The sequence below is a fragment of the Populus alba genome, chromosome 13, assembly GCF_005239225.2.
Source record: "Populus alba chromosome 13, ASM523922v2, whole genome shotgun sequence".
Classification (NCBI taxonomy): domain Eukaryota; kingdom Viridiplantae; phylum Streptophyta; class Magnoliopsida; order Malpighiales; family Salicaceae; genus Populus; species Populus alba.
In genome coordinates this window covers 12239829-12266991 of record NC_133296.1, presented here as the reverse complement: position 1 = coordinate 12266991, position 27163 = coordinate 12239829, and the positions used below count along the sequence as shown (strand labels likewise).

The window sequence follows — 27163 nt, the reverse complement described above, 5'->3', positions numbered from 1 at the left end:
AACAGAATAATTTTTACCTCATTTCAAATCTTGGTTTATTCCAGATTTTCTGGATAAATTTCAGTCGGAATGTTCTAGTTTCATTTCACATGTTCCGTTCCGGGTTTAAAAAATTATTAAATCAAATTGAACCTGGTTTAATTTAATCAATTAAATCATCCAGGTATAAAAATCTCTTTTTCACTATTATTTTCAATAATAATGATATTACTATTAATATTGAAAATGATTATTACTATTTTCATTAATAATGTTATTAACTTTTTAAATTTTGATTTTTTCATTAATATATATAGTTTATATTTATGTTTATACTTTGTAGCAATTTGAGCAAAACAAAAAATACTTTAGATCTCATTAGCCTTGATAATATTGATCTATTGCATGAATGGATTTATGAATATTGGAGATGACATAAGTTAGGAAACTATTAAAGCACCTTTGTTTATTTTGATTTAAAGGATGAAGATATATGTTTTGATAATGAAAATGAGCTTGGTGGAAATGATCAACTATTAAAATGTTTAGTTGATGACTTTCCCTACATACCACCACAAGATCAAGATCCTTATTTATATATTAATGATGGAGACGATATTTGATTTATGTTTTTTTTTGTCAAAATATTTTACTTTTATAATATTTTGATATTTTGTTTAAATTGAATTACTTTAAGTTAAAGTTATATTTAATCTTAACTATTTAGAAACATTTTAAATTTTAAAATTATATTTATTTGATATTGTATTTGTATTACATAATTTATAATTAATTTATTTTGAATTTGAATTATATATATATATATATATATGAGAACAGTTCAGTCTCGAAATAAAATGTTTAAACACTTCAAAATTAAAATATTTTATTCTAATTAAAAAAACAAAGCATTTACCAAAATAAAATTGACAAACTTGATATAGACCCAAAAGGAATTAGAATACTGATAAGCATGGAATGATAGGGCTCATTAGTGATAGAATTAGTGCTGAGATTTGACTCCACACTGGCAGACAAGAATCAAGATGTTGCTTGCATATTTGCCACGACAAAGACACATAATTAAAAAAAAAAAAAAAAAAAAAAAGGCCATTAGAAGGTAAGAATATATTATCTTCAGCGCAGAAATATGGTTTGGCCGGCAATTTTACTTGATAAATTCATAATTCAAAGCATAATTCAGATGGGGTTTTAATTTGAATTAATTTTATTTAATTAGATTTAAATAATATATTATTTAGGTGATTATATCAAATTCTGTTTAAATTTGACCAAACAAAAAAAATTATAAAAAAAATAATATATTTGATAAATTTTACTTAATAAATTTATAATTTAATTTCAGGTTTTAATTTGAATTAATTTTATATAATTAAATTTGAATGATATAATATTCAGTTGATCATATTAAATTTTATTTAAATTTAATAAATATCCGGTTAAGCATGATAAATATATCAAGAGATCTATCTTAGATTTGGAGTCTTAATTAAAAAAAATATTTAAAATTTTAATATTTTATTTAAAAATTTTAAAAATAAAGAAATTAAACATTATTTTCTATTTGTTATAGTTATCCCACTTCCAAGTCAGGGATGATTAACTCTAAACTCACCCATATACGTGTCATTTTCTGGAAAAAAAAAAAAAAAAAAAAAAGAAGACGACGACGGTGACCCATGAAATGGACACAAAACCTGGGCATGGGGACCACCTAACTATACAAGTGGCTTATTCCAAGAAAAAAAATCAAGTACTTGGTTTCTTCTCATCCACAACAGAGTGAACACACATCTTCTTTAGAGAGACAAACCTACTTGGATTGGATGTAAAGGATAATCACCCTCTCATTTATCTCTAATCACGTATCTTCATTGATTGCTTTTAAAAAATTATTAAACTGATTCGGTTGATGAGATTGTTCTTTAAAATAATATAAAATTTTAGAAATATATTAAGATAATATTTTTAAACAATAAAATAAAATAAAATAAAATAAAGTTATGCAATAAACAATGAGATAAAGTTTAGGAAACATAAGAATGAGAACACTTGCATCCAATTAAACAAAAGCTTTCCCATCCATTTCAATGTATGGTGTTTTTTAGCTCTCCCTAGTCTCTTCCCTTTATTTATTTATTTTTATTTTCCATACTGAAAAAACAAAACGCTTTACATGCAAATCAAAAGCATCAAAAACCAGAATCAGGATCAGAGGATTCAGATACTCTCTCAGATGGAAGCTGATGTATCCATTCTCATCAAAATCAAAACCCTAACATAAACCATAGCAAAAAGAAAAAAGGAAAAAAAAAACAATTTTTTGTCTTCCTCTTTCTAAGATAATATAGGGTTTTGTTTATTTTCTTTTGAGAATCAAATCGATGAAGGGTGTTGTAGTTTTATTGTTGTCTCTATTGAGTTGCTGTTTGGTGGCGTCGGCTAATGTTGTTTTGATTGGAAATAATGTCACCATGGCTTTCAATGATATCGAAGCTAATTTCGGTGAGTTTTTTTTTTCATCTTTTTTTTTTTTTTTTAATGTTTGTTTTGGTGTTTAGTTGCTAAGAAAGTGTAGGGAAATGAAAGAATGTGAGTCCTTTTTATTGCTAGAGCTGAAAAGATGGAAACTTTTCATTGAATTAAGCTTTATATGCCAGTTAGGGATCTTAAAAGTTTGATTTTTTTTTTTTAGATTTTTGTTAATTAGCTATTGGAAATAAAAATCCTATTTAAATATGATTGATTTTAATCTGTTGAAAACTGGTTGGAATTATGGGTTTATGAGAAAATTTAAGGAACTTGAATCTCAGAATTGTTGATGCAAGAATGTTGTGCATACATAGTTTCTTACATGTGTATGATTACATGCTGATTATTCATTTTGTTGATAATTTCAGCTCCGGCAATAAAGGGCTCAGGTGAATGTGGGGTATTGTCTTTGGCCGAGCCTATTGATGCATGCACGGATTTGACTAATAAAGCTGAAAAGGGTTTGAATAGTAGCTCTCCATTTGTGTTGATTATTAGAGGAGGGTGTAGCTTTGAGCATAAAGTTAGAAGAGCACAAAAGGCAGGGTTCAAAGCTGCTATTGTCTTTGACAACGAAGAAGGAGTCCTGGTTGCAAGTAAGACCTTTTCCTATGTGAAATTCGGTTAGTTGTTTGTTTTTGTGAGTATGAATCTGTATTGGCATGGGAACTTATTGATAATTCTAAGAATTGACTCTTAAATTTGTCGGCGACACATGAATGCTTACTTTCTCCATTTATGTTCTGGTTTACAGCACAGTGATCTTACAATGAATTCCTTTTGAGGCTGTTTTCATAGTTTTGAGACACAAACTCCTTAAATTATAGACGCCGGCCTGCTGTGAGTCCTAGATCCACAAATTGTTGTGAGGGATTTGCCTTTGTATTGTAGCCCTGTGATTTAAGCTTATTTTCTAAAGAGAAACTTTGAAGAAATTAGAAACAAACCGGTGGTAGGTCTTGATATTTGTAATGTTTGAAATTCTCTTTGTTGCTTTTAAGTTTGCTGTCTGACTTTTTGCACCTTCCTGATCAAAACTCAGAGCAGGTAAATCCTTACTTGAGTACCTAGAAATTTGTTCGAGTAACCTCTTTTTCTATTGTTCTATAATTTGTTATTGTTCTTTGGGCAGCTAACCTCTCTCTCTCTCTCTCTCTCTCTCTCTCTCCACACACACACACACACACACACACACACACAATTATAAATGACAAAGCAAAGTATTTTGGTATCACACAATCCTAATTCAAAATGCTGGAAAAATTTTCAGTGGCAGGAAACTCAGTTGGTGTAAAAATACATGCCGTCTTTGTTTCTAAAAAATCAGGCGAAACACTTACGAAGTATGCTGGGTTGACTGGCTTGGAGCTGTGGTTAATCCCAAGCTTTGAAAATTCAGCATGGTCTATTATGGCAATCTCTTTTATTTCTCTTCTCGCGATGTCTGCAGTATTGGCAACTTGTTTCTTCATCCGCAGACATCGCATAAGAAGAGAGCGCTCTCACTCATCTCGTGTTCAGGAATTCCATGGGATGAGCAGCCGCCTAGTGAAAGCAATGCCTAGCCTCAGATTTACATCCGTTCTAGAGGATAATTGTACTTCTACTACATGCGCCATATGCCTTGAAGATTATACTGTTGGAGAAAAACTCAGGATTCTGCCATGTCGACACAGTAAGGCTTCTTTATTTCCTTGGTTTCCTAACAAAGATGATATACTTGCTAGTATTTGCTTGTTTAATACATTTGGTTTGCATAATTCAATTTTGTGCCTGCCCATTTACATGTTTTTTTTTAAGGTTTTGGGTTAGTTTGTAGCCACTGTAAGTTCAATGTCAAATAGGTTTTCGAGATAGTTTAGAGGGATAATAGAATTATGAGAAGTGGCTGACTGCAAAATTGCTTTTGTACATCAAGTCAGGTTGACAACTTGTTTAACTTAGCTGCACTGGTTGCCCCTATTATTCAGGCTAAAGCCACAGGCAAGTATTTCTGTGGTCCCCAAACCCAGTCAAGCATGGAAAGGGCAAAGAAAAGAATTTTTTTTACATATAAAGGTTTCACCATTGACAGTGGTTCAGTGATTTAGGCATCCTATAGTATCATAGTGAGCAATTGAAATACTTAGATGTCTTGAGCAAATGTTCGGTGGAGCATGTTATCTGTTGTAACTGAAAGGAACAATTTTGGGAAAAGAAAAAATAAGGAGACTCTTTCCCATATTATTTTTTAGACTTGTGTATTTATGCATATCAACGGAATTTACTGATAGTAAATTATGTAAGCCTCTCTGACATGTACACCTAGTGAAATGAATGTGCCTTAGAAACCGAGTTCTTCCTGGCAATTTATCCATAGCATGCATGATCAAAGCAGGTACAGCTTTCAGAAGTTGACATGTGAGGAATCCATCAGAGGTGAATTAAGTAGGATTCAGACTTGATTCAGTGAATGTAAATTTAGTAAAACTTGGAATAGAGATAGGAGTGAAGTGAATATTGAATGTTAGATTGCTGTGACTGGTATGACAGCAACCTTGTTTTATGGTATATTTTCTGTAAATGCAAACCCGTTCTTATGTAAAATTGGTATGATAGAAATAAAACATCAAACAACATTGGATTGGAAATCCAAAATGATAGTAATCAGAAATGAATCGATTGTGTTTGTCAAAACATGGAAAGTAGCTCCTTTTGACGAATAGTTTGTCTGATATAGGTTCATAGACCGCAACATGGAAGGTTTGATGTTTCATTATACAAGGATGGTTCTCACTCTTATTAAATAGAAATAATGAAAAGAGTGCAAGGTAGTTAAAGAAAATTTATGCTTTCTGTATTCTCAGGAAGATGTCTGTTTTAGATAGTGTAGTATAGAAATAAATATGCGAACTTGCCTATACCTACTTAGTTTAGTACCTGGGATTTGAGTAACACACTTGCCCTTGCGCACAATATAAAACAGCCCAACCGAACAAACGAGATTGGGGTTGATGCGTTGTTGCAGTATAGATTATAATATCTATATAACAATTGATGTTAGGATTATTTTCAACAACCCTTCCACTATGCCAATTAAAAATAATGTTTCTTCTTGAAGCTTTTGACAAAACTTTTGTATTAATTATTCATGTCACTTTTAACTGAATCACATTCTTGAACTTTCTGCAGAATTCCATGCTTTCTGTGTGGATTCTTGGCTAACTACATGGAGAACCTTTTGTCCAGTATGCAAGCGTGATGCAAGAACTAGCACTGGTGATGCACCAGCATCAGAATCCACACCATTGCTTTCTTCCAACCCATCCTCTTTGGCTTCATCATCCATGCTGTCATCTTTTAGATCTGGAACATCAACTGCAATACAAATTGCCTCATCAAGGACCCCTTCAGTTTCTCACATTTCCTCTCTTTCAAGCACTCCTTATGTCCAGCAGCCTCTTAGATCCTACCAGTACTCGACTTCCATAAGTATAAGTCACAGCTCAGCTGATCTTAGGCACATGTCTTCCCAAAGATCCCTTACTTCCCATTTGGTTTCACCCCATTCTTTGGGCTACCCATCAATATCACCCCTGAATACCAGATACATGTCTGCATATATTCCTAGCCCAAGCAATGCCTCCCCAGGTCTGGTTAGCTCTAGTCATCAGCCACGCCCATTGCATTGCAGTGAGTCGGTTACCTCTAGTCATCAGCCACGCCCATTGCATTGCAGTGAGTCTGCTGCAAGTTTCTCCTCGTTTGCCTCTGCCCAGTCTCTTCCAGGTTGCTAGTTGAAAATACAATTTCTGAGTGGGAAGTCACGAGTACAAGCCATAAAACTCTGCTGGATGTGAACCAACATGTCGAATTCTACAAACCTCTGGTTCGTACCTTAAGGCATCACTGATGGGGTTCCTGTGGATGTAATTGGTCGTCTTCTTGTGCCACACGAGAATGTCACGCACTCTGCACGATTTGTACAGTGTAGGATACAGTTGTGTCATTTTTATCTATTTTCAAGTGAGACTTCTGGTCCATACAGTTGAGCTCTGGCAAATTCTTATGCGCCAAGTCTTGAGTTTATTTGTGCTGTATTGTGTTGCTAACATTAATGTTTTGAATAGCCGTATTGGTCACTATTGTGAACTCCAAAGGCACTAACCATTGTACTACGTCGAGTTTGCATTTGGAGGTTTGCGTGATGATCTTAATGGACTGGCTTTACTCTTTTCTGGATCTTTTACCATGTTTTTGTTGCAATGTTTTGATATAGATATATGTAAGGGAGACAAGCAACCTTAGATTTTATCTAAAACTCCTATTTAAAAGCCAAAATTAGCAAACGAATTTGGGTTGCTTTGGAGAGTTGCTCAACAATTGGTTTGTGGAATGAATAACTATATGTCCTAATAAATAATAAAATTATTTATTAATAATAACTAAAATCTAAATAAAAAAATTGAGAAATATGTAGATAAAAAAAATATGATTTTGTGTCATGTTATACGATTTAATATTTTATTTAATTACATTTAACTATATGTTACTATTTTTAAAAAAAGTTAACCATAAAACTCAATTTTATTAAATTTGATTTCTCTAATAGCATAGCTTGGGCTTCAAATAAAAATGTGTCGGAGTTGATCTGATGTGACTTATTTAACTTATCAAGTGGTGTTATAATCTAATTTTTTATTTAAAATTTCAAAGTATTTTTCAAAAATCTAAAAAAAAAGAAAACAAATCTAAAAAATATATTTTCAATGTATTTTGATCATCCACATGTTCATTTCATTAATTGTTATTTTTTAAAAAAGAAAAAATTATAAGGTTTGTATACCAATATTGCTACTACTACTATTATTTTATAAAAGTTACTAAAATGGCCAAACAAACTTTCAACCAACACTTTCAATGGCCTATAAATTACAAAATAAATAGTTCTCCAAACATAGAGAAACTAATGAAAAACCGATTGCCTGAAATTAATTATTTATTTGTTTTTTTTTTAACAAAAAAGTAAAATCCTATGTTTATCAATCTCTCCCTATTTTGCTGCACCATGTCTCATATGCTTTGCGTCCGAATTAAAGAAAATCTAAATCTTAGCAAGCTAGTACAAACATCGCAAAGTTAAATAAAAGCCTAGGGCATAAATTCATCACATAATTACTGAGAGAAAAAATAGAATGAAATAGAATAATTTGTTTAATCAAATAACAATTAACTATATTAAAGCAAACATGTTTTGAGATAAACAACCCAAATAAATAAATAAACAATGAAATAGATCTACATAGACTTATTCTCCCAACCAAAAAATAATAGGTTGCGTTATTTTTCATTGTCTTTATTTATATACTCGTGTAATATATTATTTGGGTTTAGTGTTTCCACAAACTCTCTCTAGACTAATAGTTCCTAAAGATTTGAATTAATTTACTATAATATATTTTTAGTGATTCAAGTATAATTTGAATTTGATCAACCCGTTTATCAAATAAGAAACTGTTAAACTTTATCATCCCTGGTTAAAACAATAATTTAGTCTAGAATAGCATCAAATTATTCTATATTTTTTTAGAATAAACATTGTTGCGTCAATTTTGATCTAAAAACTTTTGTATAAAAAGAGGATGAAAAGAGCTCTTTAGCATGTAAGAGATTAGAGCCATAAAAGCAATATTTACTACTATCAACAACCCTTTACTTCCTATTGTTTTTCTACGGTTTTGGTTTATTTATATCCTCAATCTATTCTATACCTATGGATTATGTATTTCGTAGAGAGAATTTGAGTTTTTTTTTTTTTTCAAACCAGTTTGTAGGCTTGATTGATAGAGAAATCTTTTAAGTGTTGTTGAAATCATGTGATATTATTTATATTAAAATTATTTATACCAAGCGATGAGCAATTAAGATTTAAGAACAAATAGTTGAATCTTTGATAGAAACATGATTGACCATGTATTTCTTCAACAAGTATATCTTTATTTTTTCTATAATTTAGTGTTTGTTTGACTTGAAAGGTGTCTACATATTTTTAAATAGAATTAGTGCTTATTTTCAAATTCAAATATCTTTTAATTCTATTAATTAAGAGATTCTTGCATGTTGTTATTTTAATTAAACAATTTGAAACTTTTTAGAAAGCGACAACAATTTCATCCTTCTAATTGTTTGTTAAGGATCAAGTATTTTGGAACTAAAAAATCTCCATGTTTTATTTGGATCACTAGAAATATGACATTCAAAAGATTAGATCACTCACAGTCTAAATTAATGGCTTCTCTTTTAAAAAATAAATCCCTCAAAAGCATTATGAATGTGTTTGTTAGTATTATAAGATGTTTTTTTTTATAATTGGGGAATCGAAAGATGATGTAGCTTAATAAAATGAATTGAAAAATATATAAATTGATATATCATAAAAAAAAGTTATTAATATAAGCAAAAAATGGATGGATATTTTATTACTACTATCATTTTTATTTTATACGTTTCTTTTATTTATCTTTAAGGTTAATTTTAGTTGCTAAGTGTATATAATTTTTGTTTATATATATACATAAACACAACTTATCTATCTAAGATTTAATAAGAACAATTTAAATCTGAATTATAATAATCTATTTGAGGTACAATAAAATTATATAAACAATCTACAAGATTAATTATTATAAAAAATAAATTTAATTTTTTTAAAAATAAGGTATTAATTTAAAAATAATTGAAACTTACAAAAGATAAAACATTGATTGGCATCACCTAACTTAAAATTTAAATTTCAACTTGTTTTCAAATGCACCCCAAAAAACATTATAATAATCTCAATGAAACCTTTTAAACCCCAAAACACATTATAATGATTTCAAAAATAAAAAATCAAACTATATATAAAAAAATATTAATATGCTCTAATCTATTTTTTCTAACATATGTTGAAGGTTAAAATCAACTCCATTAAACTCCCATCTCTAAGATAAACCAATTGAGACCTGAAATGAGTTTTTTGTTGCTAGAATATTAGCAACCAAATACTTTTTATTTTCCCTCTATTTTTTGGTAACTTTCTTTTTCTTTCTTCAACATCCAAAAGCTAAATCGTAATAAAAATGAAGTAATAACAATTCTAATAATTAAAATAAAAATGCATGTTTTTATTTTTTTTTTTACGTGGCTATAACAAAAAAAATTAAGAGAATGATTAATTTGAGAAAATTATATAAAAAAAATTATAAAATATATTTTTTTTTCACTAAATATTTTTGAGCAAATGTTTCGAAAATTTTGTAAATATCATTTTTATATTTATTTGATGAAATTTAAAAAAAACATTAAAAAAATAACTAAAAGAAGAAAATAAAAGGTGGTGGGCAAGTAATTCCCTTCTAAACAGCAGGCCATGTGTTGCTGGGCCTAGAAAGGCAAGCTCATGCACCTAGTCTAGAAGAAAAAAAAAAAGCCTAGTCACACCTAGTTATCTTTTTTGTTTTGTTTTTTCTTGTGAAAAAAAAAGAAGACAAACAATAGATCTTCTATTTTTTTTTTTTTTTTAAAAAAAAGATAGTACAAATGAGAAGTTATTGAAGGTAATCAAAAAAATTATGATCTATTTTTTAGGTTTTAAAAATCTAATTTCCAACTTGTTTTTATTTAAATATACTTTGAGAATATCTAAAAAACCTTAATAAACTTATTTTTAATTGTAAAACACCATTTAATCATTATAAAACACAAAAAAAATCTTATAGGATTTATAAAACTACATAGACACAAATCTACTTATTTCAGCATATTCTAAGAGAAAAAAAAAACATTTATTGAACTTCTCTTTAAAACAAATTGCTTTTTGTGGGTGACCAAACTCTCTCTCATCTCCTTTTCGACCACTTCATCTCTCATTTCTCAATATTTAGAGAAAAAAATAAAAAAATAAATAAAGTTGAAGATCAAAAGGTACAATTCTAAGACAAGGGTAAATATGCAAAAAAAATGAAACTTTAGGGGTCAAATTGAAGTGTTTTTCACCTTTTTGAACTATGAGAGTAAAAGAGGCTTTTTTCTGTTAATTTTCATCTCGGTTTTTTCAAAAAAAAAAACATTGAACTATAACTTAAAATTCATAATATTGATTTTTAATTTAACACTAGAATATTCTCAGACATTTTGCAATTGGAGAGTGAGCAAAGGGATATAGATCTCAACACATAAAACGATACTAACATAACTTGCAAGGATAAAATAGCAAGGAAATAAATATTGATGACTGAAATGAAAAAAAGTTCACAGCTATAATGGTTTGTGAGGGAGGGTACAACAATAAACAATAAAAATGGATTTGCTTTTAGTTTATAGTTGTAATGTAACTGTAATTGTAATGTGATGGAAAATCTTCTTATTTGCCATTAGTATCTACAAATCATTCCAGTACCGGTCCTCCGAGTCTCATTTTCACTGACGCATGAGAGCTTCTCCGACCTTTCCCTGTTATGAACATCGCTATTATGTTATCTTTATTGATTATTATTTTAAATTTGTTAAGATTTCCATACTATTTTCACTCATTTTCAAGCACTCATAGAATGCCGATTTATTGCAAAGATTAAGCAAGTACAAATTGATCGGGGGGTGATGTGCTGCACGAAACAGGATCGGAACTTTCCGAACCAGTGGTCACCCCTATGGCCACCAGTACTGAGGTGGTAACTTGTGTGCTTGACTTTGTGTGACAATAACATAGTTAAACAAATTCAGAGCGTAGGCTATCATCATGAAAAATAAATAAAAAGTTCTTTTATACCAAAAGCACAAATCATCAAATTGGCTACCGTGTGCAAAAGCTGATGAACACTGGTACTCAAAAAAAATTCATGGAAGAGATCATTCTCTATCAAATCTAGGAGATCCAGAATAACCTGGGAGTAACTGGTTGCTTTCCCTACAGTAGAACTGTCGTGATTCATCCTAGCACTTGCACTAACCCCCCGCAGAAGACTGACTCTAGTCTTGCTTATCCCCGGGTCTATACTCTGAGCTTTCCGCTTCAGAGCTTGTCGCGTGTTCAACTTGGTCTCCGGTACCAACCGTTAGAGGTTCCTCTTTGCTAATATGTCGGATCAGTATTAGCATTGCGACCAAAAACACAATTATGTACACGGTTCTAATTCCAATCAGTGAATGGAGATAGCCCAACAGTGATGGACCACTAATTCTATTCCGCTCTGTTTTCCCTTCTCTATATCCTGCAAGGAATTGTGAGATTTGAGACCCCTGGTCCTCCTCTTCAATGCTTTCTGAACCAATAACCTGCAAAGTATTAAAAATAAAATTAGTGCATGCATTATTTCTCCTCGTAAACTATGAAATTAATGGGAATTAAATTTTCCTAGTGATTTAAAAACATGGTATTTGACTATGGTATTGCAGCAGTAATACTTACTGAAAGATACTCCTCGCCTCCATCCCAAACAATCATTTTTGGTAGTTTTGTCCCCTTGGCACCAAATGTCTCCGCAAATTCCGCCCATTGTTTAACCCCAACATATCCAAATACCAAATTGCGATTTGCTGATGCAGCAGCCTTCAATGTCTTGATCAACTTTTGCGATTTCTCTTCAGACTCATCCTCCAAGATGGTCAGGACAATTTTCCTCTGATCATCTTTCAGTACCTTCAGTGTATCATAGTTTATGGGCACAGCCAAAGGAAGAAAATTTTGTTTTATGAATTCCTCCAAAAATTCCTCTGCAGGTTTTAACAGAAAGGCAAGTTACAACTTATAATTATGGAATGCAGCAAAAAGGAAGTAACCCAACATGGAAAAAAGTAAAAAGAAACAAACAAGGGAAAACTACAAGGAAATAATGGGAGATATCTATGCCAAAACAGAAGAAACAGAGAGAAAAAACATAGAGCAAGAATCTGAACAAGCAAGCACCTGCTGTCTAGGTTCCATCAATCAGACTTGGTCAAGGTAACTGATAGGTTGTTAAAATATACCACACTGAGGTCCATTTAGAGTGATAAATAACCAATTCCGTTGACAAGGGTAATGCACAGGTCCTCCATAAGCTAGCTTAAAATTTTCCATGTCATATTTGACCTAAACTCAGAATGAATAGTAGCCCCCAACACAAATCTCTTAGCTACATATTCAGTATTCTACAGTTTGAGTTCTCAATGAGGATGCCCTCCTTGTTTGTGACATATAAACTGTAAAATGACAAAATTTATCATATTATGAAATTATCGTTCAGGTAGTATTTCCTTAGTTGTTCTACTCAAACATCTTCATCTACACAAGCCTGATGTATCTATCAAAGTTTGAAACTAATTAATGCTATACCAGTCTTTATCAGTAATAGAGCAACAAATTTGTAACACAGTGGTTATCCCTTATGTTATGCAAATTCTACCATGGACATCATGCACAATGCGATGACAACAGACACAAATGAAGCACACAGAACATAACAGAGTGTTATTCCTTTTGTTATCATTGTCAGAATTGTTTTTATTCTTTAGTGCCATTCTGTTGAAGCAAAGGGTATCTAGACAAAACACCATATAGTCAACAACACGAGATGTCTATCAGGACATCATCAAATAAGCAAATGCAAACAGTTAAAGTTCTTAGAGAAAACTGAAAATAACGTCTTCGAACAGACAAAAATACATAAATTAACACTAATTTCTTGGTAATGGGATGAAAGCAAACCTTCAAAGGGCCCATAAAAGATGCTATGATCATTGTAACTTGGATGAATAGATACCACAGTTGGAATCTTGTCAAAATCATATTGTACCATTACATCCTCTGAGAAATCACTTGCTACAGAAAACCAAGCCTTCTTCTTATACTTTATGGCTAGATTTGATATCAAAGTCTCATTTAAACCGAAACCTATAAATATAGGAAAATGTGTCCCAGCTTCTTCAACAAACTCTCTTATAGCTGAGTCGGAATTAAGGACAACAACATCAGGAGCCACAAATTTCCTCAGAAAACGAACGAGTAATTCTGCTTTCCTTGGTCCATAATATTCTGTCGGAACACCATGCATATAGATCTTGAGGGTCGGATATCCACTGCAGCAAAGACAAGTACTTGAGATCATGCAACACAAATTCATTATCTAATCACAGTATCATAGAAATACAAAATCAAGGTTGAGATCCAAGTGAAAATAAATTAGCACAAAAAAAAAAAAAAGAGGTAGTAGCTACTTACTCGACTTCATGTTTCCTAGCGAGACGGGTATACTTGTCGGCATTCACTTTCGCTATGACTATAGGTTTCTTCAATTCAGCGAGAATTGGAGCAGCCACATCTAACTGAAAAATAAAAAATAATTAATTAAAAAATATACTGTAACGAATAATCACACTATGCATTGCTCTGACTGAATAACAAAAACTAAATTTCTTCAACTCGAACAATATCCATAAATCTATATCTCAAAAGGCTGCCTATTTAAAAACCTAAACAAAAAAAATGAGACTTAGGTTTCTGAATTATGAATAATTTCAGTTAAAAGATCACGGAAAAAAAAACACTAGCAAACTGTAATCTCAAATTAAAAGAAAAAAAATATTATGATCTTTACAATCACGTCATTAATCATAGCATCACAGTAATCAATACATAAAAACTGAGATGAGATCCAATAAAAATTGTCTAAATTTTTCTCCAGATCTTATCAAGAAAGTATGAGCTTGGCATTAAGTTCAGTAAAAGCTATAAGAACAAGAGAAAGGAGGAGGAACCTCGGGAGCGAGGTGCTTGCAGTGGGTGCACCAAGGGGCGTAGAAATCGACGAAGACATAGTCGTAAGCAGCAATAGTAGAATCGAAATTCGATTCGTCTAGCTCTAACACTGTATTTATTTTGTCAGCTCTTGTTGATTCTGTTGCCGATATTATTATGGATAATATGAGGATTAAGGATGATCGCGTCGTCTTCATGTTCTTTCGGATGGATGAGTGGATGATGGTGTTGTGTTTCGTTTGGTACTATGTTTATGTCTTCAAGGTTGGTTTTTGTTTTTGTTTTCTTTTATTTTATTTAAAACAAAGTTGATTTGGTAAAACTAATCACTGGGAGAAAGAATTTGGTTCGGTTTGGTGTGGATTGGATTAAGGCCAGTTTATTTTTGTGGTTATTATAAAAAATTAAAATTTTTATTTTAAATTATTTTAATTTGATGATATGAAAAATTAAAATTTTTAAATAATTATTTTGATTCATTTCTAAATTGAAAAGCAATATTATTATAATATTAAATAAATTTTATATTAGACTTATTTGTGTACATATGCTAATAAAAATAAAAAGATGATAAATGTCAAATAAGATTATACCAAAAAATATCTCAAATATAATTTTATTTTATTTATTTTAATTAATTTTTACTAAACCTTTTTTTTTTTAAATATCATTAAGAGCTATACAAAGAGCTTGCTATATTATAAAAAATATTTCAATCTTATTCAAAAATAATTTTAAAATCAAATAGTATTTAATAAAATAATATCTTAAATATAATTTAAATTATTTTATTTTAAAAAAATTAATTAAATTTTTTTTTAAAAAAAAAAACCTCATAAAAAAAACACTCATGCATCTAGATCTGGATGGGCTGCTTGTAGCTCAAAATAGAGAAGGCTTTGAGCTCATGAGCCTACAAGGCTTCTGCATTTGAGTATTTGACCCTCCATTATTCTTTTTCTTATTTTTATTAAAATATATATGCGACATGTCATTTATTAATCTAGATTTCAATGACTAAAAAGATGAGGTAGAAAGTCAGGGTTAGACTTCTATTACCTAAAAAGCTTTTTTTTTTTCAATAATATTTTCATTTAAAATAAAACCTGTTAACATTAAAAACATACTTTTGTTATTAAAAAATAACAAAATCAATAATTTTCTCTATCCTTTCCTGTATTTTCAATAACTTTCCCTCTCATCTCTCAATCCTAAAAACCAAAAATATAAACAAAATAAAGTTTTTCCATCGTACATCCCAAGGAGCAGAGAACAATGAAGCAAAAGAGGCTAAAAAAGAATGCCAGGATCCCTAAACTAGCCCAGCACTTCCTAAAGCTTTGATTCTTATATGATCAACTACACTCCAATTGGATGTCAAGTGCAGATCACAAGATACTTGCAGCTAATGCAAGATCTTGCACGTTAAGTTAAAGATCTGTACAAAACTACTAATGAAATATCAAGCTAAAACCCTGCACATCGACTGCTCTTGCTGCCTGTGTAAGTTTAGAAATAGTGGATGTTCATGGGACCTCAAAAACGATTGGTAGGTTGAAGAAAAGCCAGTTTGCTAGGTTACTTCCTCTGCTAAGTAGAAGAGTGAGTCACATTTTACCAACAATGGTTACTCCATCTTTGCACGCTTCAAATGTGTTTCCTTCATCCAATCAAGGCATTCCTCCACGGTCCCGGCAGGATGAGCGAACTGCCATGCGGACAGTTTTTGTTGCTGCAAGGAAGGGATATATATTAGAATCTAGAATTCTACAATAGTTTCAAAGTGAGGAAAATATGCCTTACCCATTCCTTAACAACCGGTCCTCCGGATTTAAGCTGCAAAACAGTCATGATATCCTTCCCATTAACCAATGGCTTTAAATCCCACACTTTTTCAAGACCTGCATCTCAACAAATCCTACATTTCAGAACAAGCAAGGCTGGTTCCCAGCCAATCACAAGGGCTCCACTACAGTTTTTAAGATTTGGGCAAAACCAAGATAAATAAAGATACTGGAAAACATGGGGAGGTATTTCTGTCTATGAATGCATAAGGTCCGATAAAGCAAACAGAGCAAGTTACCTAGCTTATTAAAAATGCAATTCAGCATCTTTTGCAAGATATACTCAACGGATATTTAAACATTTCTAAAGGAAAAAATTCACAGATAGAAGAAATTTGGCAGTGTCTTGTACCTAGATTAACAATGGCATCTTCGGCTGCTTTAAATAAGTCCTTTCTCCTGTCAAGTTCAAATTTCTTTTCTAAAAAGTCTTGAGTGGAGTCCATGTCAGAAGGATATAACATTGTTGATATCAACAAACCAACTCGCCAAAATTCCTTAACTTCCCGTAGTAGAAATCCTGAATATATAAGAATAAACAATTAGCAAAGAGAATCTTTGCAACACAGAAAATTTCAAAAACATGTTTAATGGATGACCATCCAGCCATTCAAATAAGAGCGAGTCAAAGTATAACTGCAAATTTATCAACATTTTTTCATTAACTGATTGACTTGTTGCAAAAAAGTTTATCCAATCAAGGTGACATGACTCAGCAAATTTATCAAGACATGCACCATTGAATGGCATAATACATCTAAAACCTATCTAAGCCACCTCACTAATTACAAAACAAATCCGTTAGTTATTGCTGGTATTATTCTCCAGAGTCCAAATAAATTGCACAAAGGGCTCGCTTCACACAAAAATAGTGGAAAATTATGATAAGGAAATTAAATTTGCTATGAACTTGTGGAACTTCAGTGGTATCTTCAATAGTGAAGGATAATGCTAAAGAAATCCAACTTGACTTGCCCAGCTAAAATAATTGTCAAATGTTAACAAACAGTTCAAAGGAAAATCTTAGCACAAAGAGAGCAACAGAACTTCAAAATACACTAGCAAGAACTAGTACCTGTTGCTACTCGGAGTTTTGATGTTATAGGTACATCAAAAAGTTCCATGCCCATATCCACTTCAGCAGGCTGTGTATCGTCATTAGATGTAAGCGAAGGAATCAAGGTCAAGAATTTCTCTAATGACCGGTGTATCTTGATAACCTACAAAAGGAGGGTTAAGACTTTCCAGATGTTCAAGAAGTCTTGAAGATGTTGATGCAAAAATCCTAGTTAGGAGATTTGAACTGACTGTTTCAGGATCACTGGCTTTTTGCTTCAGAGAGTCTCTGAATATATAGTTGACAACAGGCACCTGCAATGAAGAAACACGGTTTAGCTTTAGCAACAGAAAAGGTAAACTCTTGGAAAGAAATATAAAAATACGCATCTGTAGAATCAATCAATTACAGGTGTTGAAACTGTCATTCCATTCACAATAATTAGGGTACAACAAACACCGGAAAAGATGAATAATTGATCAAATGCATTGAGGTTATTTATGATTGAATAAAAACTCATCTCATTTTACAGTTTGTTTAGTCTGTCTAAAAATAATAAAGCTTCTAACCACCCAAAAATTTTTAGAAGAGACAGACCACAGTAGTAAACAAGAAATAGATCCAAGAAAATGCCCCATGCTTGTCACTGCCTTTTTTATAAAAGATTCAATGAGGTCAGAACTTTCTAGTCCTCATCATCCTTCAAAAGGAAAATGATCAGGAACAAACATTATTATTCTTATTCATCCACCAAAATTAGTTGTGAGACAGCCTGAAAATCTGAATTTCAAGACTGTAATCATAATTTGGCTCCAATTTCTATGAATACGGCTCAATGCTCCTTCAATGCATAAAATGTAGATTCACGGTTGGAAAGAAACAAGCAACAAAAAGAACAAACCAAAGATTTAAGAAAAATAGGGGCAAAGAAAAAGGGCAGCACCTTTTTACCCTTTTCATCCTTGTATATGGTGTTTCTGAATGGAAGAAATAAAGCAGCATACAAACAAAGCCTTCTTTGTTCACCCTAAAGCTCAGGAATTTAGAATTAAAATTCACAACCTTAAACAATATATAGAACATTGAAGAAAAGATAAAGAAGAGGAAGCATTTAATACATAATGCTAGCGGACAGCAAGAGAAAAAATAATTTAAAGAATCTATCATGGCTCACTCACAGTGAAGGAGGAACCTCCAATTAAATGAATAAGGTTCCACGCAGCATCCAGGTAAGCAACACAGAGCCTAAAAGGGGTCAAGAGATTATTATTTGAACATAAATGACAAACACAGACAAACAAAGCAGCTCAAAATCACAGAGACATCTCAAAAGTTAGTTATAATAATGCTAGAAAATTTCTGAAAAATCTTCTTGTGACACACAAAAGCACCAGTTTTCAAAGTGAGAATAGTGCATTCTACTTGTAATCAAAAAGGCATTCCAGTTATAGATGCAATCAAAACTTTTCCCATTGCACCAAGCAATAGTATCTAGATCATTTCAACTATTATTTTTGGTGATCTTGGGCCGTTTTAGATCTTATCATACCCCTGACATTCTTCTGATACTGTCGGCTCAACCTTTGGGTGAAGATTGAAGACAACCCAAAATAATGTCAGATCAGCAATATAGGTCATAGCTTTAACAGGTTGATTGCCAGAGATCATGAGATCAATCTGCACAAGAACAGACAGGAATAATGCAAGTAATGAATAACTATTCCCCAATAAAACAGTATCTAGAAAAGCCCCAAAGGTCAAGTTAAAGTTATCTTCCTCGGAAATCAAATATCATAATCAAACTTGCTATTTCAGCCATGACAAGGGATGAAGATTACTTCAGTTCCAATACGCTCTTTGCTGATTTTTGCTTTGAGAGCGTTTTTCACATCATCACAGGCAGCAGCTTTTGTAAGCTCTTCTTCAAGTACAAATCCAAATCTTGCACCTAAAATGACTAAAATGAGACAAATATATAACAAATGTGGATACATGTAAAGTGAACAAAGAGAAAATTGGAAGTTGTGTCACCTAACTCATGCCAAGTAATTGGCCATGACTTCAAATATTTTGGTCAGAATGGGAAATGAGGAGATCAGAAGATTTTTGGATGTATTAGCTAAAAATTAGTGATCTATATTCAAATAAATGATAACCCTTTGAAGAAGCAGCCTCTGAGGAAATAATCCAATGACTAAGGAAGCAGAAATTCAAGAAAAAAAATACATGTAGCTGTTTCAATACTATGATATTTTGAATCAGTTGCTGTAAGAAAATTACAGATGCTTTTCCAAATGCTTAATTACTTCCAACTTTTACCAAAGAAGAGAAAAGGCAATCAAAATTTGCCTCACACAATATAGCAGTATAATAGAACAAATGAAAATGTAAATTCAGAATTACCAAACCGAATAGCTCTCAGAACTCGAAGTGGGTCATCCAAAAAGGTCTCTTTTGGAGGTAAAGGAGTTACTATTTTTCCAGATTTTAGATCTTCAATGCCTGTAATAGAAGAGGGGAAAAGAAAAAATGTCTGAAAAGTGGCAAAGCTATACACATAGCAAGTGACAAAGTTACATTCTTGGAACAAATAAAATGCATAAGTAAAACATATTCTAACCTCTTCCAGTTAGGTCTTCAACAGAACCGGTATTGATATTGTAGAACAAGCTGGCCAACAGAAGAAATCGAAATGCACCAAGATTAGCCAATAGCAATAACTCTTGCAAACAGGTGTGGAGAGTGTCCTTGACTTACCAATATCAAAATTAAAATACCTGTTGATGGTTAAATCCCTTCTATATGCGTCTTCTTTTGCTGTGCCAAATGTCTGGTAAAAACAGGTTAACTTAAATAGTGATGCACCCAGAACAGGTAAACTTGAATAACTAAAAGTCATACATCCTACATGAAGTAAGAATTTAACCAAACCGCAATAAAATAGCTCAACTTAAAGTAATGATCAAACAGAAAATCACTGTGACGGAAACATTTAAGTGCGCACTAATAATACACACAAGGTTCTAACCTATCTACATCAACAACCAATTCAAAGTTTTCAGTCTCTCAAACTATGATCCCAAAGATGATTAGCTACTTCATGGAGTATATCAGCCCCTATACCAAATTAACAGCACATGTCAACATTTATAAAATATTGAAAATGAAAAATAATGTAAGGGATTCAGAATGTGAAATATTATGTAATGAAATTATGTTCCTAATTACCTCATTCTTATTAATTTCCTCATATAAACATGCCAAATTCAAAACAAGAAAACACTGACTGTATATAGCATGTTTTAAGTTCTTCTTAACAAACAGAACAGCCTCAGGTACATGTCATGCACATGCAAATAGAAAAATAATAGCTGAGTGAGTTCTAAGCTAAATTTTATACCATCGTAGGAATGCGGCTGTTCTCACTGTAGTCTTCACTCCTTAAGTTTACAAAATCAATCCATAAATCAAGAAGACGCATCCTTGCAGTTTCCAAGTGTTTAGACTGGTCAGGATTGCTGCAAAAGTAGAATCAGATAATATTAAGGTCACATATAATATCATAAAACACTATGAAGACCAAAAGGCTAAAATTTGTAAACTAATGACCACTATTAATCTATTAAGAAGTTCAAACCACCACATGAAAAGGAGTCAATGTGCAAGGATAGCAATTGAAATGTAATATTTAGATTCAGCAACATGAATTTTTCCAATAAGAAAAGATCAAGGGGAAAACATCTTAAAGAACAGAACAAGAAACCGGCAAAGTCATCAAAGTCAAAAGAAAATCTTTTAAAAAAATCTGGTTTTGAAATGAAACCAAAAGTATATTTAACTTTGAACAGAAAATAATTATCCCTGAAATGAAGAAAATAAATAAATACTTATACCGTGGAATAACCCCAACTCCATGAGCCTCTTCCCCGGTAGATAACAAGTATTCCCTAACCTTATCAACAAATTCGCTGCCCAACATATTGTCGATAGCAATGTCGATGTCATAACATTCTTTGCCTAGAAGCTGCAAAAGACATTAAAAAAAAAATCTTATACGAATCCCAGAAGATAAAAAAGCACTAAGAATTTTAATCAGACAATAAAAACCCATAGAAAAAAGAAAATCATTAAAGTCTTATCATTTCCTCCAGCATGCTTATTGCTTAAGACTTATATGACCAGAACCATTTACTCCTCACGATTCTCTTCGCTAAACCTTCATTATTCATTACGGACTTTCATCAAACATGCTTTGGGCATCTTCTCACAACACAGATAATACCGCGGCAATAAAGCTTACCTTATCACGAACCCAACCCCCAGCTACACGGAGCTCAGTATTGAGATTGAAATGGCGAAGAGTGTTGACTAAGCGGTCAAAAATCTGCTTTTCAACCTCATTCAGTTCAATCTTGTCTTTCACTTCAATCACTGCTCTTGCTGCAGCTTCTGATGACACTGTCGTCATTTCCTTACAATAAAAAACCCCAGGAGTTTGAATTTGATTTAGGGTTTTACTTGGGTAGGAAAAGCTTGGAAGAGAGACGAAATTTGTTTTGCGTCTGTTGAGGAGGCGTGGGGAGAAGAAAAGACGGAGGGGGTCGAGTTTTACAGTGTTGAGAAATGCTCTCATTGTTTTCTTATATTGTTTTTTTTTTTGAGTACGCTACCGGTTTTATGTCCTTTTGAATATGGCTGTGGGAACCCATACCTTATTACCTTTGCCCCCTTTTTTTTTTTTCAATTCTTATTTTCTTTGAGAATTAGTCTATAAAAATAAATTTATTTAGATTTGAAAGTTGCACCAATCAATTCAAAATGAGGTGTAATTCTTGTTTTTATTTCAATAAACAAATGTTGATGAATTTTTAAAAAACTTGATACAAGCTCAATTTAGGAATTAGTTTTTTTTTTTTTGGCCATTTGAATTGGATCTATAAAAATCAATATTAAATAACATCGAGCATACTACGCTAACGAATTACGACAACGAGGCCCATCACAACAACCAATCCACCTCCTTTCGTCTTCGCGCGTCTCCGCTCCAGTTCCTAAGCAAAACTTTTACGAGGTTCTTGGCTCAAACTGGCGGTATGAAGCACTGTTAGGCCAGTGACTGAGAAGCAACCACACTTCCATAACACACGTTGAATCTCTAAAACCAGATAGACTTTTTGGATGAGCTGGGGTTTAGGTCAACATTTTGTATGGGGCAAGACAAAATCTACAGATGAAAAGTCTGGTTCCACACCCTGAGATCCATCAATCATCAAACTACACACAAATCAAGCCTCCTTCAATTGAACCAGACAATTTCATCATGGAAAATGATGATTGACTCGCCCAATTGTTTACACCCTGTCCTGTGCTCTCTGGTCTCTACAACAGGTTGTTCTTGCTTGTGTGCAACTAACAGCAATCCATCCAATTGGAATAGAAAAATCTTGGATTCACTATGATAGCTGGCAAAACCAATCCAAATAAGAATGAAATCAACAGAATCCCACTAAGCTCTAGCCTCTCTCCCTCCTTTCCTGCTAACAGCCTCGCACAATCGGCAAGGCAACGTGTCGAGGCTCGCAGCACGGGTCTTCCCATAATTACCCAATACACCACATCTTCTCCATGCATGGTATTCACCATAGGCTACAGGGTCATTAGCTAGGTTCTTGAGATAAGAAGCCAATTCCTCCTTGGAGCTAAATTTGGTCCCATCTATTATTGAATGTGGAGGAACAAAGTCCAAAACATTGGGTGCACCAAAATATATTGGAACTGCACCGGAATCTAAAGCATAAAATAGCTTTTCTGTCACGTAACTCTCTGTCCAGGTGTTTTCAATGGCAAGGACAAATTTATAATGAGACATGGCACAATGTAGATGATCCCACCATTTTGGTTTGACACTGGCATCATTGGCACACTCAGGATAGAAAGAAAGGGCCATGTCTAGCCCGCCAACATTGTTCAAGCACTTGCCAAAGGAATGGTGAGGCAGCAAGCTGAGGAGACTCTTAGCCAGCTGGTTTCTATCGGCAAGACAGCGTGATGAAGACCAATAAACTAGTGTATCCTAGGAAGGAAAAAAGATAATGAAATCAACCATTGATTTCTTTACTGGAAATAATATAATTTTAATTGAAAAAAAAAAAAAAAAGCAAACTAGTAGAAGGAATAGAAAAAGGAATGACCATTGGTCCATAAGCCAAACACTTACAGTGTCCTTGAGACGAGACACGTGAAAATTTCAACCATTATGAAAGAGTGCACCAGCATATGTTGACTGGACATCATCCTCCGCATGATAGCTAATAAATAAATCCTCGTGACCTGAACGTTTCCTGCCAGCCTCAAGATCCATATAGACATGAAGTGGATCACCATTGCGCCTCTAACAATCACAGTAAAATTGCCAATTAATTAGCAAATAAGCTAACAGGGATGCACAGGTTGCAGAAAAAAACTCAACCAGGATAAGTGAGCAGATAAATGTAGATCAGAAACAAAAAGGATTTAACACGTTTGTGACAAGAGAAAGAACTACAGCAAGAGTGATCATCTCTTTCTCCTTGTTGACTACTGCCAGAGTTATTGCAATTCTACTGTTTTTATACACAGATGTCAAGATTCCAAAGCACTGCCAGCTGCAGCACTCATGCTTGGTCAATTTGTCAAAATAGTTCTTCTGCACAGCGTGTGATGTACAGTAGCATTTACTCAATTTGGAACTTAACTTCCAATCCATAAAAGGATGTCTTTTCCCCATGCCTTCCATAATAACCAACAAATAGCTTAAGAAATACAACTCCATAACTCCCCTTTCATCTTAAAAAGCCTCCAGCCCTGAATTAGTTTACTTGTGCTTCATGACACTAGACCTAAGAGACACTCACGGTTTAGTATGGTGTTAGACCAGAATCAATGGAACAACAAATGAGTGTCAGATTCAGGGTCTCTCCAGCATGCCATTGGGGTGCCTGCACAGCTATTTGTGAAGAACAAGCAACTCCTCCTTTTTCTAAAATCTAGAAAGAACTTTGGAATTCTCAATGTCTCTCAAGGAAATAAGTTTTCTGTTTTTTATCTTTACCTTTAACAAAACTTTATAAAGATTATTCGCATCAAAATTCCCAAAATTGCACACGAAGATTGCATTCTGGATACCATGATCCAAAGCAAAGTCATCCATATGCTGGAACTGACCTCCTTAATCCATGAAACATCATCCAAATCACCTAACCTAGAACTGACCTCCTTAAACTAGCCATAAGCTGGAAATATAGACAAACAGTGCAAACATTGCCGTCCCCATATGCCAATTGTACCACATAGAACTTGCAGATGCCATCACTAACAAGAAAATTGGTTCTAAACAATTTGCTGCGAAGTCTGTCTATCTAGGCAATCAATTTTATGGTGTGTTCCAAAATCAGCTTGCGATTGGAAATGGAGGGATCTTAGGTTTAAATCTATTATTGTAACAAAGAAATCAGTACCAGTAACAGCAGAGCACAGATATGAAAACAAACAACAAACATGATTACCTATTATTTTGAACACAAGATCACATTTCTCAACACAGCAAAATTGCAGTCACCAAGTATCATATTCTACCTAGTTGATGCTCGCCTATCATCACTTGCTCATTATAAATATTTCAATAATACAATACAACAAATGCATCTAAAAATATACGCTTCAGATTTCCAACAACAACTAAATCTATGGATTTAACACTTTCTGCAATTCCAATAAACTGAAAATTTCGAAACAAATAATCTTGGGTCAAAACAAAATACCTGAAATGGAGGAGGAGCTGTTTCAAACAACAAAGCATCAGGCTTGTCAGCAAGAACAGAAGACTTAGTCCACAAACAACTCAACCAACAACGACAAGAGTACAAATTATCCAAATTGCTAGGAATCCAAGTCCACCATTTAACCAAAACACTGACATGCTGCATCTTCAACTCACTGCACCCCCCATCACCATTAACAACCTGCACAGAAACAGACCCATTTGACCCCTTAGACCCAAAAGAGTCCAAATTCTTATATTTCTCTCTAAACTGAACACAACCCACTTGAGAATCCCATTTCTTGAAAGCAATGAACAAGTCAGTGAAAGGATCTGGTGCTGTTTTGATAGGAAAGTTTGAGTCTTTAATAGGCGAGGTAATCGAGGTTGTAATGGATGGAAATTCAAGGAAACCAGAAAAGAAAAGGATTATGACTGTAAAGAGCAGCATGAGTGTGATCGTGTAAGTGCTGAGGGGTTTTAATTGCATGATGAAACAGATTTTGAACTGGGTTTAACTCTTTTTCTCTATAGAGATAAAAAATAGCATTGTTTATTAAAGATTTTAAAAGAATAACATAAGTTAAAAAAAATATTTAAAAAATAACATAGCTAGAATACAAACATGAGTATTATTTTATAAATAACTACAATTTAAAATAACGGTAGTGTCTTAGAATATATTTTTCCACACAACCACTATTTAAAATATCAATTATTTAATGAATGATTCCAAAACATTTTTTTTGCAAATTAATCAATCTCAATGAAAGTCAACTAAATATTCTTGAGACAACTTAGAAGAATATCAAAGCAAGTTTTAATTAATTATAAATTAACTTAGAATAAATTTTTTAAATAAATTACGATTATATTTGATGATATTTTAATGTTTAGTTAAAATCATTTCGTTAAAATTTTTCTAACAATATTTTATGTGTCAAAAATAGATTTCTAATATATCCTTGATGACCATTTTTTTTTTTAATTATTGGATCTTAAATTTTATTTTTTGGTCATTAGACCTTCGTAAAAATTTAGGGATATAATTTTTTAAAACATTTGTTATTCTTAATTGCTATTCTCTCACTTTTTTAACGTGTGTTTACTTTTTCAAAACTTTAATGAGATTATGGTAATGTTTGAAAAAGTGATAGCGATTATTTTTTAAACTGTTTTTTACTTGAAAATGTATTTAAAATAATATTTTTTTATTTTTTAAAAATTATTTTTAATATTAATATATTAAAATAATTAGAAAATACTAAAAATAATAATTTGAATTAAAAATAATAAATTTAAAAATATTTGTAAAACAAAAAAAAAATATTAGAATTCTAAAATACCTTGTATGTGAATTAGGGCTGAGCATTTTCGGTTTGGTCCGGTTTTGGACCAAAATTAACAACCAAACCAATTTTATTTTTTTTAAAAGTTTTTGAACCGAACCGAACCAAAAACCGGTTCAAACCGATTAATTTCGGTTCGGGTCGGTTCGGTTTTTTCTCCTTCCAAACTGGTTAAACTGAAATTATGATGCTCAAGCAAATTTTAGATTCAATTCACTCCTTCTTCAGGGAACGTTACAAGGCCTATCAATTGCAAACAAATAGAAATCAATTCCTAACAATTCCCAGCACCCAAATCTCATCATATTGAGGTCACAAAAGATTAGATCGAGTCCATGATTATTGATTCAACCAAAAGCATTTCCAAAAACAATTACAAAACATTACCGCAGGGAAAGAATTGAACAAAAGCATGATCTAAGAGATGAACCTACTAAAACTATCAAGCACCACAACATTTGGGCTAAGAACATGCAAATCTGAGAGATAAGAGATAGAGATAAAGAGCATGGAAGATAATAAGACAGATTTAACTCAAATCATTTGAGGGATGAGAGATAGAGAACAAGGAGAGGGGGCGGCTGAAAGAGATGGAGCTTAAGCAAAGGAGCATGAAGCAGGAGCTCAACAACTAATAAGCAACAATCATGGAGCCGAGCATGAAGAAAAATAAAAGAGAAAAGATGAGGGGGAGATGCAGAGAGCAAAGGGAGGGGGGAGCAAAGGAGGAGGGTGGCTAAATGTAGGTTTAAGTTTAAAAAGGCATGAAGAAAAATAAGAGAGGAGAGATGAGGGGGAGATGCAAAGAGCAAAGGGAGGGGGGAGCCA

The 27163-nt window shown here is 32.6% G+C and overlaps 4 protein-coding genes across 5 annotated transcripts; 1 reads left to right on the top strand and 3 right to left on the bottom strand.

Annotated features, from left to right (window-relative positions):
• The first annotated feature begins 2043 nt into the window (after positions 1-2043).
• LOC118035436 (receptor homology region, transmembrane domain- and RING domain-containing protein 2) lies at positions 2044-6753 on the top strand. The gene is made up of 4 exons (XM_035040999.2): positions 2044-2505; positions 2901-3128; positions 3803-4207; positions 5704-6753. The coding sequence occupies exons 1-4, from the start codon at positions 2385-2387 to the stop codon at positions 6306-6308; spliced, it is 1359 nt and encodes a 452-aa protein (XP_034896890.1). The 5' UTR covers positions 2044-2384; the 3' UTR covers positions 6309-6753.
• A 4538-nt stretch (positions 6754-11291) lies between these two features.
• On the bottom strand, positions 11292-14617 carry LOC118035498 (protein disulfide-isomerase 5-2). The gene is made up of 5 exons (XM_035041086.2): positions 14287-14617; positions 13751-13854; positions 13238-13608; positions 11960-12264; positions 11292-11826 (listed from the first exon to the last, which is right to left on the bottom strand). The coding sequence occupies exons 1-5, from the start codon at positions 14482-14484 to the stop codon at positions 11521-11523; spliced, it is 1284 nt and encodes a 427-aa protein (XP_034896977.1). The 5' UTR covers positions 14485-14617; the 3' UTR covers positions 11292-11520.
• An 808-nt stretch (positions 14618-15425) lies between these two features.
• Positions 15426-21866, bottom strand: LOC118035499 (tRNA nucleotidyltransferase cca2). Of its 2 annotated transcripts, XM_035041087.2 has the most exons (15): positions 21489-21866; positions 21082-21212; positions 20589-20706; positions 19966-20018; positions 19809-19858; positions 19592-19690; positions 19027-19136; positions 18738-18865; positions 18367-18433; positions 18132-18215; positions 17440-17502; positions 17207-17351; positions 16484-16651; positions 16091-16188; positions 15426-16019 (listed from the first exon to the last, which is right to left on the bottom strand). In XM_035041087.2, exons 1-15 carry the CDS (start codon positions 21819-21821, stop codon positions 15915-15917), a joined length of 1752 nt encoding a protein of 583 aa, XP_034896978.1. In that variant the 5' UTR covers positions 21822-21866; the 3' UTR covers positions 15426-15914. The 2 variants fall into 2 exon arrangements, with proteins under 2 accessions (XP_034896978.1, XP_073259965.1); XM_073403864.1 differs by lacking the exon at positions 18132-18215.
• Positions 21867-22694: 828 nt separating this feature from the next.
• On the bottom strand, positions 22695-25437 carry LOC118035500 (alpha-(1,4)-fucosyltransferase-like). Its single transcript, XM_073403830.1, has 6 exons — positions 25273-25437; positions 24988-25188; positions 24392-24448; positions 23733-23873; positions 23457-23579; positions 22695-23261 (listed from the first exon to the last, which is right to left on the bottom strand). Exons 1-6 carry the CDS (start codon positions 25435-25437, stop codon positions 22695-22697), a joined length of 1254 nt encoding a protein of 417 aa, XP_073259931.1.
• Between the last annotated feature and the right edge of the window lie 1726 nt (positions 25438-27163).

What these genes read in the sequence shown, in the direction of transcription:
- LOC118035436 (XM_035040999.2), top strand. Translation starts at nt 2,385, where the DNA reads ATGAAGGGTGTTGTAGTTTTATTGTTGTCTCTATTGAGTTGCTGTTTG. An exon ending in AGAAGGAGTCCTGGTTGCAA is followed by an intron (nt 3,129 to 3,802) that starts GTAAGACCTTTT and finishes AAAAATTTTCAG; the next exon opens with TGGCAGGAAACTCAGTTGGT. An exon ending in GATTCTGCCATGTCGACACA is followed by an intron (nt 4,208 to 5,703) that starts GTAAGGCTTCTT and finishes AACTTTCTGCAG; the next exon opens with AATTCCATGCTTTCTGTGTG.
- LOC118035498 (XM_035041086.2), bottom strand. Translation starts at nt 14,484, where the DNA reads ATGAAGACGACGCGATCATCCTTAATCCTCATATTATCCATAATAATA. An exon ending in GCAAGCACCTCGCTCCCGAG is followed by an intron (nt 13,855 to 14,286) that starts GTTCCTCCTCCT and finishes TTTATTTTTCAG; the next exon opens with TTAGATGTGGCTGCTCCAAT. An exon ending in CTTTTATGGGCCCTTTGAAG is followed by an intron (nt 12,265 to 13,237) that starts GTTTGCTTTCAT and finishes TAAAACCTGCAG; the next exon opens with AGGAATTTTTGGAGGAATTC.
- LOC118035499 (XM_035041087.2), bottom strand. Translation starts at nt 21,821, where the DNA reads ATGAGAGCATTTCTCAACACTGTAAAACTCGACCCCCTCCGTCTTTTC. An exon ending in TCTGAGAGCTATTCGGTTTG is followed by an intron (nt 19,137 to 19,591) that starts GTAATTCTGAAT and finishes TAGTCATTTTAG; the next exon opens with GTGCAAGATTTGGATTTGTA. An exon ending in AAGCCAGTGATCCTGAAACA is followed by an intron (nt 17,352 to 17,439) that starts GTCAGTTCAAAT and finishes CTCCTTTTGTAG; the next exon opens with GTTATCAAGATACACCGGTC.
- LOC118035500 (XM_073403830.1), bottom strand. Translation starts at nt 25,437, where the DNA reads ATGCTGCTCTTTACAGTCATAATCCTTTTCTTTTCTGGTTTCCTTGAA. An exon ending in AAGAGATGATCACTCTTGCT is followed by an intron (nt 23,580 to 23,732) that starts GTAGTTCTTTCT and finishes TGTGATTGTTAG; the next exon opens with AGGCGCAATGGTGATCCACT. An exon ending in TCCAGTCAACATATGCTGGT is followed by an intron (nt 23,262 to 23,456) that starts GCACTCTTTCAT and finishes TTTCCTTCCTAG; the next exon opens with GATACACTAGTTTATTGGTC.